At 46.7% G+C, this 14,691-nt stretch overlaps 1 protein-coding gene across 5 annotated transcripts in view; it reads left to right on the top strand.

The window, feature by feature from the left end:
• The window catches only part of CDH23 (cadherin related 23), a 576,749-nt gene that overhangs the window by 91,099 nt on the left and 470,959 nt on the right, over window positions 1-14,691 (top strand). The window contains exon 1 of one of the 5 annotated variants that reach the window (XM_075934952.1): window positions 5,219-5,479. The exons of 3 other annotated variants lie outside the window; for them this stretch is intronic. In XM_075934952.1, the coding sequence (XP_075791067.1) occupies window positions 5,449-5,479 (31 nt within the window). In that variant the 5' untranslated portion in view covers window positions 5,219-5,448. Of the gene's footprint in view, window positions 1-5,218; window positions 5,480-14,691 lie in introns of those variants that run through there. One more of the 5 variants, XM_075934953.1, reaches the window with a different exon arrangement.

Below are 14,691 nucleotides of genomic sequence, written 5' to 3'. Positions count from 1 at the left end.
GCCATGTCTACACAGCAGTGGCATAGCTGAGGGTTAGATTGAGAGCTATATATTTCAGGGATGAGGCTTTTTCACCCCCGTGAGTCATAGCTATGCTAAGGTAAGTTCCCAGAGTAAAGCCACCCTAAAACAAAGGGACAGAGACAGGAAACCAAGAGGTCCCTAGAGCAGCATGGTTCGAGGGACTCCATATAGTTTATGGCAGAGCTACATCTTAACTTTTGCTTCTCTATGATAGCCTAAGGACTTGCTGACAATGAACTCTAATTGACTTTAAACACTACTCTGTTCTAAAAAGGCCACATGGAGTTTCTGCAAATACTTTTTGAGGTGCATTGATCCCTGAAGAGGCTAAAAGACTGAGCAGGAGTCTATCTCAGTTGGACTTGCTAGGTAAAACTCCTGGGGAGAAACAGAGTGCTGTATCTCAGAAGCTTAGTCTTGGAGGTGCTGAAACCATGAGATCTGGCACACTGAAGCACCGACTGTTAAGTAGGCACAGATTCTGTGGATTCAGACACACGTCCACAAATGTTCTTTGGAATTTTTAGGAATGAGCTTAGCCAGTGTCTGTACCTTATTTGTGTTTGTTTTCTGCAGGGTATATTGGCAGGGCTAGCCCACTGATGCTACAGAATATTTCAAATGGATAATCATAACTATTGCACAGGAAATCAGTCTCCAATTCATCCATGTCGGAAACAGGACCATGCCATATGAGTTGTGTGTCCAATAAAATGACTCAGATTTTGAAACCAACAGCTCCAAAAGAGATATAAGCCAAGAATTATTCAGAGATTTTTTGACAAATAGTTCTGACCACATGTTTGGGACCGTTGCAGTCTGTTTGCAGACAGCTTGCCAACAGAGACACATCAAAATTCATTGAATAAATTATTTATAGTTTATTTACCTCATTCTAACTAAGCCACCTTACTGCTTCTCAGTACAGGCAGTCCCCAAGTTACACAGATCCGACTTATGTCGGATCCGCACTTATGAACGGGGCTTTCTCGCCCCGGAGCTCGCAGGCAGCGGGACCGCCCAAAGCACAGCGGTCCCACCACCTCGACCTCCGGGGCGAGAAAAGCTGCTCCGGGTGCCCCTGGTCTGCTGGGGACCGTCTCCAGCAGACCAGGGACACCTGGAGCAAAGCCGGGGAGGCGGAGGGGTCCCGCGCCTCTGAGGCTTTGCCAGAGCAAAGCCGGGGAGGCGCGGCACCCCGCTGCTGCTGCGGCTTTGCTCCTCGTGTCCCTGGTCTGCTGGGGGGGGGGGGGGGCGGCGCAGCTAGTGCGCTCCCCCCCCCCCCCCCCAGCAGACCAGGCTTTTGTTGTGGACCCTGGAGCAGAGCAGCTGGGGTGCTGCCGGGTTGGTCCTGCAGGGACCTACCTGGCAGCCCAGCTGTTCTGTCCCAGGCTCGAGATTCAGCCGCTGTTGAAACTGATCAGTGGCTGATTCCAGGAAGCTGGGGGCAGAGCAATTCTGCCTCCAGCTTCCTGTGGTCAGCCCCTGGTCAGTTTCAGCAGCAGTGGCTGAATCTGGAGCCAGGTCCGACTTACTTACAAATTCAACTTAAGAACAAACCTATAGTCCCTATCTTGTACGTAACCCGGGGACTGCCTGTACACTCCTTTGTTTGAAGATAGCTATCCTGGGGCAGAGAGGTGAGCAATGCTTGCATTGCCATTGCGTTTTGAAATTTTATTTAAGAAAGTTAGATGAGCTGTACATTGAGTTGTCTGAATTTCTCTGATGCCCCTATACTTGTACCTCCCCCAAAGCCAGAAAATAAATGGATTTTTTTTTGGGTGCCTGTACCCTGCATATCATCAAATTCAGCCTGTTTTGGACCAAAATAGGGAATGAGTTCTAATGGCCTCATGGAAAATTCTCTGTCGAAAGTGAGTTTCTTTTTGTAATCTTAGCCCCTTCTGCCCTGGTGGCCTTGCTGGAGTGCTGTGACCAGGAATCTTGATCCTTGATAGTATTCCCCATGGACTTAACTTTGGAATGTGCTGTAGGTTGCTGATTCCAAGAAGCATTCTGTCACCTGCCCCCAACCATCACACTCCTTGTAAGTCCCGCAGACACCTTTGCCTTCTTGACCTACTCACCAGCCATCTGCCTCCCAGTGACCTAAAACCCTCCTCAGAGGGAGACGAGAGCAGCAGCAGACTGACCCTTAGGCAGCACACATGTCACTTTCTGCTCTGCTGCCCTAAGCCAGCCTCTGAAATCAGGCGGCTAATTGCTCTATTGTTCAACATAATTATATGATACTGTCTGTATCCAAGGCAGGTTCCAAGCCATTTAGACATTTAGAGGTTGAATGTAACACACTAAACCCACATGAAAATTAACATTTCCCTCTACGGTTGATCCCAGCCAGAGAACATGTTTTTAAAGGTATTCAGTTCTGTCTACACCTGTGTGTGAAACGTTAGTTGAAATGTGTTGACTAACCTACTTTAAAACACACTGTTTCCCCTTGTCTGGATATGGTTGTGGAGATGATTAGGAAGCTCAGAGAACAGCCTAGAACTATGGAGATATGTTCCTGACTGCTGGGCTTGTTGGTCCAAGCTCATATTTCATAGGCTGTTCCCTTTCCAAAATAAAATCAGCAGGTCTCCCTTAGTCTTGAACACAAGTATGTAAGCATGTCAACTGGAGATTAGCTTGAGTCAAACTTGAGTTGGATGTGTGCATCATTTAGAAGCAGAGTATTTGCCTTACTAGAGCAAATCAAGGGCCCATCAAGACTGGGATGTATTCTGGCAGAATCCAATACTTGATTCTTTTAGAAGAAAACTCACAGGGTCTGACTTTGCATTAATGTTGTCCTGTTTTGAAGGAAGCTAATGTGGAGTAGGAACCTTTTTGTTCTTGTCCAAAGTGTCCGTGTGGGGAAGTTACAGGACAGCATGTTGGTACAGGGCGTCCCCACTATAAGTTGCTCCAGTATACATCCATTCTGCACTAAAGTAATTGACACTCGTAGGATTAGAAGTCCTTCCATTCTCTGCTCTTAAGTCACACAACCCACCCCCCCAATCTGTGCAAATGAAGTCAGCCATGGGGAGAAAATTCCCCGCTTCAAGTTGTTTCACTATAAGTTCAAGTTTTTTGAAACATACCTTGGACTTATAGCCAGGACAGCCTGTATACACTGCTGTGCCTGCCCCCATAGTGTGAACTGTGCAGCAGTGTAGCCATGCTTTTGGTTTCCCTTCATGGTGAGTTCGTTAAGATGATGTGCACTGTGAGAAGATTTCCAAGATTCACCTACGTTTTACTGCATCTCTTGGTTTTGGGAATCTCTCTCAGTACCAGTCACAAAGGCAAAAATACTGAGATTACGGAAGTGGCAAATAATTCACTACAAGCACCCAAGGGGTTAAAACAGTCTTCTGTAAATAGCATCATGCAGGAGCATCCTGTTTGATGCATCAAATGCCCTCTGGAAATCAGTGTCTCATCCCTGAAAACACAGAGTTTTTGTGAGAACTTACACCAACAGAAGGTAGAGCTGGCAGCACAGCACGCCCCTGCCTTTCCTCCAGCGTGCTGCCACTCTTCGCTTGGGGGAGTGGTGGATGAGAAAGTTGCTTTGCACTTAGTACCCAGGAAAAGCGACCTTCAGGCAGAGTAGTTCTTTGGAAAAACTTCCCCATCCGTGACAGATTTGACTATAAATCTCCAGTATTAATGCTCTGGTTCCCAAGGTCTGTCATCCTGCATGCCGGTTAGGCATGCAAGTTGCTTGAAAACAATGTACTGATTCATCAGTCATTTCTGAGATGTGTTCCTGTTGCTGTTACCAGGCGGTTGAAGGAAGACTCCAAGAGGTGTTTATATGCATGTGAAATAGAACGCTGCCGTGGGGGTTGCCATCCAAGGGAGAGGAAATAATGGGGTATATTTGTGCACTGGAAAAATTATTACTGTAATGCAAAAAAATCTGTCTTAATGTAGGAGAAGCCAATTTGTGCAAGGTTTTGATCCGCTCACCTTTCACCTCTGGAGCCCTGGCTCCTCATAATAAAAGGCTGAGGTTTTAAACATTGGAGGAGAGCTGTGTGGCTTTCTGAATTGAATTGGCAGGGCTGAGGCAGAGCAGTTCTGAAATGTATGTAGTCATAACTGCTTGGGGAAAGTTTGTAAACCACTTTACACTATACTGGACTCTAATCCGTGCTAGTGTCAATTTCTCCCTTTTGATTTGTCCTCAGAACTTCCAAGCCACACAGGTGCTGCTGCAAGAACTAGTCATTTCCATACATTTGTCTTTGTGTGGTCAATAAGATGATGAATGGGGTTTCTCTTGCAAGGGTCATACCGTGTTGCATTTGTGTCAGTCGGGCTGAGTAGCCTGCCAGACTCCTAATTGTATTTTAATCAGAAAGCTATTTTTTCTTTCCCAAATGCTTTTGTGACTACTTTCTCTCTAAAGCAGTGGTCTCCAACCTTTTTACCACAAGATCACTTTTTCAATTTAAGTGCAATATAAGATTTACCTCAAACCCAAATGCTCTTTCCCTGCATCCTTCCTACCCCTTCTTTGAGGCCCTGCCCCTGCTCCACCCCTTCTCTGAGGCCTCACCCTGCTCACTCCATCCCCCTTCCTCCCCAACCTCCCTCACTGTCACCAGACTGGCGTAGGGATTGGGGTGTAGGCTCTGGTCTTGAGCCAAAGAGTTTGGAGTATGGGAGGGGCTCCAGGCTTAGCCCAGAGTGGGGGAATGGGGTCCAGGAGGGGTTTGAGTGCAAGCTCTGGGAAGGAGTTTGGGTGCAGGGGGACTCACATCTGGGGCAGGAGCTTGGGTGTTGGAGGAGGTTCAGGGCTAGGACAGGGGTTCAAGAAGCAGGTTCTGGCTGGGCACTACTTAACTGAGACTGCTTCAGGGTGGTGGAGCAGCAGAGAATTACTCCTGTCCTGGCCCTGCACCACTACTGAAAGCAGCTGGCACGTGCAGCAATGGCTCCATGGCGTTGTGTGCTGCCCCTCATCCACAGGCACTGAGCACACAGCTTCTACTGACTACGGTTCCCTAGAATTGATCAATGGGAGTGTGACGGGGCTAACCTGCCCCGCACTGAGCAGGAGGGAGAGGAGCCCGCTTATTGGGTAGAGCACGCCCCTCCCCCACAGCCCTACTGGGCATGCTGGAGGTGCAGCCTCACTATAAAAGACTGCCGGGCTGCTCAGTTGGGGCAGACCGCCGGGGAGGAAGGAGCTCTGGCCCAAGCTGCAGGCCCGCCGCCGGACCGGCCGCCAGATTCAGAGCCGGAGGGACGGCCGCTATTGCTACTACCATCTCCGGGGCGAGCACACCCCCAACGCCGACGCCGGGGGGCCGCCCGCCCCGCTCCAGGAGACACCCCCTGCGCTGCTGCCCCAGAGATGGGACCAGCTGCTGCTGCCGCCGCCGCCAATCCAGCTTCGCCATGTGGGACCTTCGTCGGCCCCAAGGCTGGGGTAGGAAGCAACCCAGGGCAAGGGGCAGGGAAAGCCTCCCCCCATGGGCTCGGCGTGTTTCGGGGAGGACCCCCCCCCCGCTGAACCAGTGGTGGGAACCACCCTCCACCATTAGGACCCTGGATTGGGGTCCGGTGCAGAGGGAGGGCCCGGACCCCCCTACCCCAACTCCTCAGGGTGTGGACTAGGCCTCAGGGCCTGTTGCGGAGGCTGGACTAGGCTTCAGGGCCTGCTGCAAGTGTTGGACTAGGCCTCTGGGCCTGTTGTGGCTACTAGACTAGGCCTCCGGGCCGGTGGCTAGCGCTTTAATCACGGGGAGAAGGGAAAGGGGCGGGGAGGACCCCGCCACAGGGAGCTTCAGGAGTGGTGTCTGTAGGCAAGGACACCATGTGGAGACTTCCTGATCTGCCTTTCTCAGGGGCTGCAGGGATATGCCAGCCACTTACAGGAGCAGCAATTACCACAGGGATAATTACTCCAGACATGACAGGTTAGGCATTTTAGAATTCAGTACTCAAAGAATTAAATTTAAGCGCAAGAGAAAAATGAAAATTATGAAATGCACAGACCAGTCCAAAACCAAAAATAACACACTTTGCAGGCAGTAAAAGAAGTAACAACCACCCCCCGTGTGTATGTTGGGTTGGGAGATAAGTGAAGGACAGTGTGGGTATGTCTACACTACCCTGCTAGTTCGAACTAGCGGGGTAATGTATGCATACCGCACTTGCTAATGAAGCCCGGGATTTGAATTTCCCGGGCTTCATTAGCATAAGCGGGGAGCCGCCATTTTTAAATCCCCGCTGCTTCGAACCCCGTGCAGCGCGGCTACACGGGGTTCGAACTAGGTAGTTCGGACTAGGTTCCTAATCCGAACTACCATTACTCCTCGTGAAACGAGGTGTATCGGTAGTTCGGAATAGGCACCCTAGTCCGAACTACCTAGTTCGAGCCCCGTGTAGCCGCGCTGCACGGGGTTCGAAGCAGCGGGGATTTAAAAATGGCGGCTCCCCGCTTATGCTAATGAAGCCCGGGAAATTCAAATCCCGGGCTTCATTAGCAAGTGCGGTATGCATACATTACCCTCTTAGTTCGAACTAGAAGGGTAGTGTAGACATACCCTGTGTGTTTGTGAGTATGACAGAGATACAGTGTGTGTGTGTGTGTGTGTGTGTGACAGAGATTTGTATTGCCAAGCTCCCTCCATCCCCATCTCTGTGTGGAGACAGGGTACAGGAGTGTAAGGAGGAGGGACACGCTGACATCAGTTCTCTCCCCCCACACTTCTCCCTCCCACACCCTGCACAATAAGCAGGAGCTTCTCCGGGTGGCAGCTCCAAGGCAGAGAGCAGGAGCAGCATGACAGTGGTTGGAGGGGCAAGTGAAGTGCCAGTGATTGATAGCTTCCCAGCCAAACCAGTCAGAATCACCTGTTAGAGGCTTTGAGATGTACCGGTAGATCCCCATCCACTGGTTGGTGACCACTGCTCTAAAGAAAGAGGAGAATGGGAGCATTTTCCTACTGAAGATGGAAAGAGTAAGGTTGATTGCAAAATAGATGCAGTGAGGGTATCGGTTTTATTTGTAGAAGCATTAAGAAAGTTATGAATCTCTTGCAGTTCTTTCTGCTAAGAAAATCCTTTCTTTATTTCTTTCTCATTCACTTCTGGTTAATAGGGCTTCTGATGACTCATCAGTAATAAGGGTGATAATCTTGGGCTTCACACCAAATCTGAGAGAATTTCAGAGGTGTCTAGGCAACAGTACTCTCTTCAGCCTCACAAAGATAAGGACCAGAATCAAGAAGCTTCAACCATTCACCTTTTTGCAGTGTTCCCTATCTTCACTACCTCATACTAAAACTACTATCTTTTAATGGGTTGGAGGGAAAGGGGTATGTTTCATGTTGATGAAAAGCGTGTGATGACTGGCTAGAATGAGGTACTATACAGTAAGGCATTGGGCAAACTTCCTTTACATTGAGTGAGGCCAATGTGCTTCAACCTGCCATGAAGTAGTAACGTAAACAGAAGCCCAATAGGGACTATGGATCGTCTGAGCCTGCCATGTTTATTTAATGTGTGATTCTAAGTCTCAATTGTTAGCTCAGAACTCTAGAGGTGAAAGGTTAGTACATTAATTTGCTATGCCATTCTTCTGCCAGTACTTCCTGCCCTCCAGCAATAAAACTCCTGAAGAAGACTAAGAAGGGGACTTGACTCTGATTAATTGTTCTCTGTGGCCCTGAAGATAGGGCAAAATATATTGGGCTTAATCTGTCTCAAGGGAGATATAGATTTGATATTAGGAAAAACTTTCTAACTATGGGGGTGGGGAGGAGTTGTCCTTTGTCACTGAAGATGCTGCTGCTGATATTCCACCCAGAGAGTCGTACGCTGGCGGCTAAAAACAGATGCACGAGTGGCAGTTCCTTCCCCATGAAGTGTATAGTTAGCCAATGCTAAGGAAGGGAGTACAGTCTGTGCCTGCTGTCTGACAGCAGTTAATCTTGAAGTAGGTAACCCTGATGTTGACTACTGCTTGCCAGCTAGATCTGATTGTGGTGGATTCCCCACAGCTGTTAAAGTTATGTTTCAATGAAACATTTCTTTTGGCTGCCTCATTCAGTGAACCACTTTCAGACCCACATATGAAAACTGCCATGGTGATCTGGTATTATCTGTTGTGATGGGGGTAAGGTCACACAGATCTAGTGATCAGAGCAGAAGTTGGGAATCTGGCTGAGTCAGGCAACAAGGACAGAATCCAAGACAATCCAGAGGGTTTTATACCAGACTTTTTAGCTTCTGAGCTCAACATGATCTTTCCAATTTTTGTGGCTTTTAAAAACTTCTGATAACTACTTAAGAAAAATCCCAGGATACCTATTTGGCTGATATTCCCTGTAGTGACCACTTCTATTAACTACTCCAGCCAGTATTCATGCATTTGAAGTCAGCAAAGGCAATTGTGAAAGAAGCTTGGGAGGAAGTCAGTTGCTTCTCTATAAGGAATGTGTACTGAATAAGAGAGGATGAAGTATTAAACAGGGATATGCACACTGCCAATCTAGTTATTAGATTTTTCTCATCATTTCAAGAATGGCTAAACAGTATAGAAAGGTTTCCATTTCCAGCAAATACACAAGTTTTCAGTATAGAGAATTTATATAGACCTGAATCCCGGAGTCTCACCTTTGTTGGCAATGTGTGTGTAGTGCAGTGTTCGTAGTGTGTTAAGGAATTGGCCTTTTGGAGTTCCTGAAATGCTGGCTTACCTGAGGAGCATGTCAAGATAGGAGACTTAAGAAGTGTTGGGAGTGAGCTGCTTTGACATGCGAGTCAGTGGTGTTACGGAAGCTGCTAATATTGAATTGGATGGAAAAATACATAACACACTAGCTATCCGTATACAGGCTGCTGTGTCTTGTGCTTTTCTCCTCTCTGATGTTTACAAGTAGCTGTTGGCAAGTGTATGCTGAATTTAGTGGTCAATACCCAACTCTCTCTTAACAATAAACATTTAAAGCTTTACTCTGAGAAATTGGGGGGAAAAAGTCCAAACAGTGATTTATAGAATAATTTTCCTCTCCATAGATTTCCACTTTTAGAACAGCCTATGAAACCAGTGTGATTACTTTTTCTCCCTCCTTCAAACATCTAGCAGCTGGGATTTCATTTTTTTAAAGATTTTGAGGAAGTTTTTATGCTGTGGCTGGGTTGGACACAGGAGAGAGACATGCATAGAGTCAAAGTCACATATTGGAGCTGCAAAGCTGAATGCAGTAGAAGCTGCATGACTTGCTTCCTGTGCAGTCTGATTTTTGTAGGTCACCTTGGCCATTGGGCACACATTGGTCTGAAGAACTTTACCTTTTTCCATGTTGTTAGTTTATTTTATATTTAGGGCTTGCCTACGCTTATAGCACTGTAGCTGCAGTACTTAGTGAAGATTCTATCTATGCTGACAGATGACCACCTGCCATCTGTGTAGGTACTCCACCTTTCGGGAGGAGGTAGCTGTGTTGATGGGAGAAGCTCTCCCATTGACATGGCACGGTCTACACTGGGAGTTAGGTTGGTAGAACTATGTTGTTCAGAGATGTGGAAAATCCACATCCCTGAGTGAAGCAGTTCTGTCATCATTAGTGTATAGTATAGATCAAGCCTCAGCACTGTTTACAGTCTAATAACACTGGAGTGTAATGACACCTTCACTCCATCCTCTCTGCCTCAACAGGTCTAAGAGAGAACCAAGTAGAGGGAAGGTCTAAACAATCCCATTGCTCCAGGCCCCCCTATTTCCCCTACATTTAAATAGCTTCTTCTCTTCATTTTGTAATAACCCCCATGAACATCTAGGAATGTGGCTATGTGAAGTATCAGATGCCCCTAGACATGCTGTTTTGTGAGAACCACCTGACTGGATAATACCTCCATCCTCCAGTAGGAATAAGGAAGAAAATGCAAATATAGTAGCTTCTGCACATAATCTCACTAAGAACTGGGCACTGTCCTACTTTTCAAGTCATCTGTCCGCCCCCTGACAGTTATTTTTAATGTACTGTTGATGTACAGCACAGATTTCCTACTTCAGAATGCTAGGACTAGAAATCTAGGAGCGCCACTATTGTCAGTGTCTCCTGTATTTCCTACAGCAGCTTCTGCAGTGCCTGAAGAAGCATTCAACTTTCCCCACCAATGGGGGATACTTCCTATAAACATTAGGTTACATTCTGGCCCGATTGGAGTCTAAGGGACAGGATTTTGTCCACTCTCTTTCGTTTTCTTAACCCTTTTCGTTCTGAGGTATCTCTACCTCAAGCTTGCAATAATATCATGAAACTGCACCAGTCCATGCACAACTCTTTCTCCACAGTAATGAATATAATAAAAAAACAAATGATTTCACCTCTGTCCTAAAAATGAAACTCACTTGCTCCAGAATAATAATTTTTTCCAGATCTACTTACCATGCATTACAAGCCATCCAGGAGTGACTTCACCTGCTACTGTGAAGCCTAGTAATCAGTTAGGCAGCTGGCACAGAGGAAGGTACAAAAGGTGCAATGGGATTCATTAATATGCAGGTAGAACTGACAGGATTTTGGTTTTTAACATGTCTTGTAATGATCACCCTCAGCCCATACCTGGTTCTATGCAGCTTATTACAGTTCATCTGCTTCAGAGAGATGAAGGGTTGAGTCAGCCCTGAAGGGGTTAAAATCTGTAATTTCAATGGAGTTGGGTGTTTCAAACCTGATGCTTGCACCCCATAACTATGATACCTACCAACACTCTAAGGCTATGTCTATGCTATGGAGCTATTTCGGGATACCAGAAGTATCCCGAAATAGCTATTCCACATCTTTTAAGCATGCCCATTATTTTGAAATATAACAGGCTCTCTCTATTCCAACATCCCTGTAAATCTCATTCCACGAGGCATAAGGGATGTTTTGGAATAGCAATTTATTTCTAAATAAGTGCTGTGTAGACAGCGCCAAGTTTCGAAATAAGCTATTTCAAACTTACCTCGAAATAAGCAACGCAATTTGTGTAGCTCATACTGAGTCGCTTATTTTGAGCTCCGGATGCAGTGTAGATGCACCTTAACCGTGGGAGACTGGGATTAGTGTAACTCTCTGGAGGGATCTGGCACATACATTATTTTACATGGGAATTTATTACTGCAGGGTTGTTGGTTTTCTTTCATGGAGAATCTCTTGATGTTTTGAGGTTTCTCATAGTTCGCATTCCTGATTTCTTTTCCTATTTCTCTGTGGGGGCAGCTGGTAGTGAAAAACACACAATAAATATGTTTGTTGAGTTGGTTAGACACAGAGGCGAGAGACCAAGATATGACAATCAGATATGTATAGCTGACCTCGATTAATGCTTTTGTGAGATGTTCATGAATTCTCTTCTGAATACAGGCAGTCCGCCCGGGTTACGTACAAGATAGGGACTGTAGGTTTGTTCTTAAGTTGAATTTGTATGTAAGTCGGAACTGGTACATATTGTAGGGGAAACTCTAGCCAAACATTTTTTTTAGTTTTGGATAGCATAGGGAAAGGTTAACTCCCCTCTAATGTTTGTTTTGCTGTCTGTTCCCCTGTTCAGAAGATTTCACATCTATTTCTGTCCCTGTGACAAACTCAGGACTAAAGGAGTAACTCATCAAATACCAAACAGCTCTGCACCATGCTTTGAGCTAATAGCTTTATTTCCACACACCACCCAGGGTTCTAGGAGGAGGGTCCTTTTTTTGCTAACACAATGAGGCCAGCACTTTGTTTGTTTTGGTGGAGTCTTTGTTTGCCCAGGGAGCCCAGCATGTATAGGGGGAGGAGGGGCGGAGAGGCTGCTTTTGTCTGCTGTTCGGCAGCCTGTTGCTGGCACGGGGGGGAGGGGGAGGCGTGCAGGATGCGAGGCCGCGGGGGGGGGGGGGGGGGCAGCGGGCGTGGGGAGGCACTTTTCCTCTGCCCGGCAGCTCTGCGGGATCCCTGTCCCTGTGGCCAGCTGCTGCAGGCAGAGGCCAGTTGGAGCCGGCCGAAGAGCAGGAGGAGGTGGATTCTAGGACCCAGGTGAGCGAGCCCCGGGGACGCTGCTGCACTCCGGGAGCCCGGCATGTATAGGGGGAGGAGGGGCAGAGAGGCTGCTTTTGTCTGTTCGGCAGCCTGTTGCTCAGGGGAGGGGGCAGCCTGTTGCTGGCAGGGGGAGGCACTTTTCCTCTGCCCGGCAGCTCTGCGGGACCCCAGTCGGAGCCGGCCGGAGGAGGAGGAGGATCCTAGGACCCAGGTGAGCGAGCCCCGGGAATGCTGCTGCGCATGTGCGGGAGTTGCCTCACCCCGTTCGTATCTAGGGATCCGACGTAAGTCGGATCCACGTAAGTCGGGGACTGCCTGTACAACAATGCGACTTCATTTTGGTATTTCAAAGCTCCTCTTATTTTCTTTGTATTGACATTCACACAAATAACCGTATAGTTTCAAGGAAATTCATAGAAAAGCAATGTCAATACTCACTATTTTTGCATGTGTGTTCACATGTGAATTGCATGCCATCTTGAAAGCTGTTTCTGGATTTAAGCATCATTTATTCCAAAGGAAGAAACAATCCTACATACTTTAGGTGACCATGTGAACTGCAAATACTCAGAACAATTGTCATAATGAGAGAGAATTCCATAGCCTGAAATACATTTCTAATAAACCACTCATTGAATACACTCGAATAACGTATATGTTCATAAGAATCCAAATCTATTTGCAGATAATTCACAAACAGGAAGAAGGGCTAAGTTCACCAAATACATTGTTCACTAGGAATAGTGGTCCAACTGTAACAAGGACTTCCAGATGTTTGCTTGCAGTAGTACATTCTTTTTTGGATCTGCATACATTAACTCCTAAGCAGACTTCTGGTGCATACTTGTATTTCCACCTGAGAAGCTCTATTCTAAGAAAGCCAGCAAAAACTCTTTCATTTCCCACTTATCATTCTTCTGGCCACATTTGGCATCTCATGCAATGTGATGGAAGAGACCTGTGTGAGTTTCCAGTGCTTCAGCTAATTGAGCCCTAATACAGTGGGAATGCTTTTGTTTCTAGTGCAGGCCAACTGTTAGGTCTTGACTTTTGTGTGGGTTGGTTGGTTTTCTAGATATAGCTGTAGGAAAGAGGGATGATGAACTCGCCAGTCTGTCAAGTTTGAGAGGGCTAGTGTTTGTTCTGCTCTTATGCATTATATTTGAGTGGAATTGTGGTTTCTTATGGGATGTGGATGGAAAGCCTGTATATGAAGTTGTTAGAAAGGTGGAATGCCATAGACTTGATGTTAGCCAGCAACCAGAATTTTGACCAGCCCCCTCTAAAAGAGGAAGGATTTATCGGTTCATTAGTGAATCATCAGTTCAGTGTAATTCATTCATTTCCCCCAGTTTTATTTTGTTTCTGTTACTAAACACCCCAAGATGGTTTTTAAAGTCCTGTAACTGAACTGGCCCATTACTCACATGTGAGAGGACAATAGAACACCAGGCCGCTCTTAAATGTCTCTCCACGTCGGTATCATTAATAACAGTAATGTTGGCATCACTCGCTCCTAAATAGCCTCATTTATCAACAAGCAATTTACCGTGGAGCGGTGGCAGGGACGCAGATAAGCAGTCGTGGCTGAGATACCACGTGCCACCTGCAAAGTCTCTCTCCCCACTTTCTCCTTTGGCATTTCTGTGCTGGAGACAGGAAGAAAAAGAGAAACACTGGAAAAAACTCAATTTGAAACGTGACTTCCATTGTGAGCGCCCATCTCCTCCCAGCAGTCGCAGAACTAGTTTCTGATCTGTGGCAGGCCACTTCAGAACAAGAATTGATGGGCTAAAGGTATTCCTGAACTTAATATGCCACTTATAATAGAAGCATCCATGTGCAAGGGTGTGGTTTGGTTAAAGGCGGTGTACATGCAACTCTCTAGTCCTATGATCTCCCCCACACCCTTTCATCACTGTTCTTGTTAGCTATTCATCTACACTTGGATGAATTCTTTACATTAACTGTCCATAGCTGGCTATTTCTGTTGTTGTTTGGTGGTTTTTGTGGTGGGGGGGAGAAGGGGCTATAGAAGGTATATAGAGAGTCCTTGTCTGTTCCCATGGGTCCCACTCATACTACAGCTGTACCTTGGGGATCGTGGGTTGTAGACTCTCATCTGTGCAGTGGGTGAAGGAAGGATGTAAAGCCGTATGGTTTTTGTTATATTTTCAGTATATCTACTTCATAATACATGGATTGAAACATCTATCTTAAGTTCAGGCACTGAAACCAATTTCGTAATGATCACTCCTTGAAAAACCTCACTTTGGTTAAGGACTCATACCATTATAGGATAGTTCTGACCATTAACCCTATTTCCCTTTGACTTCAGCCAACCAGCATGGAGAGCTTTCTCTGGAGAGCTTTTCCTCCTCTCGCTCCCCCCCAAGTGCAATTCATTATTGCACCAAAGTCCACTCTGGCCACTAGCTCACCATGTTGGCCAGCCTAATGATGCTATTACTGACTTTGCTCTAAAACAGGGATTTTTAGCTGCCACTTGAACAACCAGTTGTGGGCAGAAGTGACCTTGTCCAAAGTACAGTACCCCTCTCCCCAGTTTTCTAGACAGTGGAGCCCTTTTTGAGGCACCCTGACATGCCAGGGCATGATTTTT

This window comes from Pelodiscus sinensis, chromosome 8 (genome assembly GCF_049634645.1).
Source record: "Pelodiscus sinensis isolate JC-2024 chromosome 8, ASM4963464v1, whole genome shotgun sequence".
Taxonomy (NCBI): Eukaryota; Metazoa; Chordata; order Testudines; family Trionychidae; genus Pelodiscus; species Pelodiscus sinensis.
Note: the sequence above shows the minus strand (reverse complement) of the source record. Positions and strands in the feature narration are given on the sequence as shown.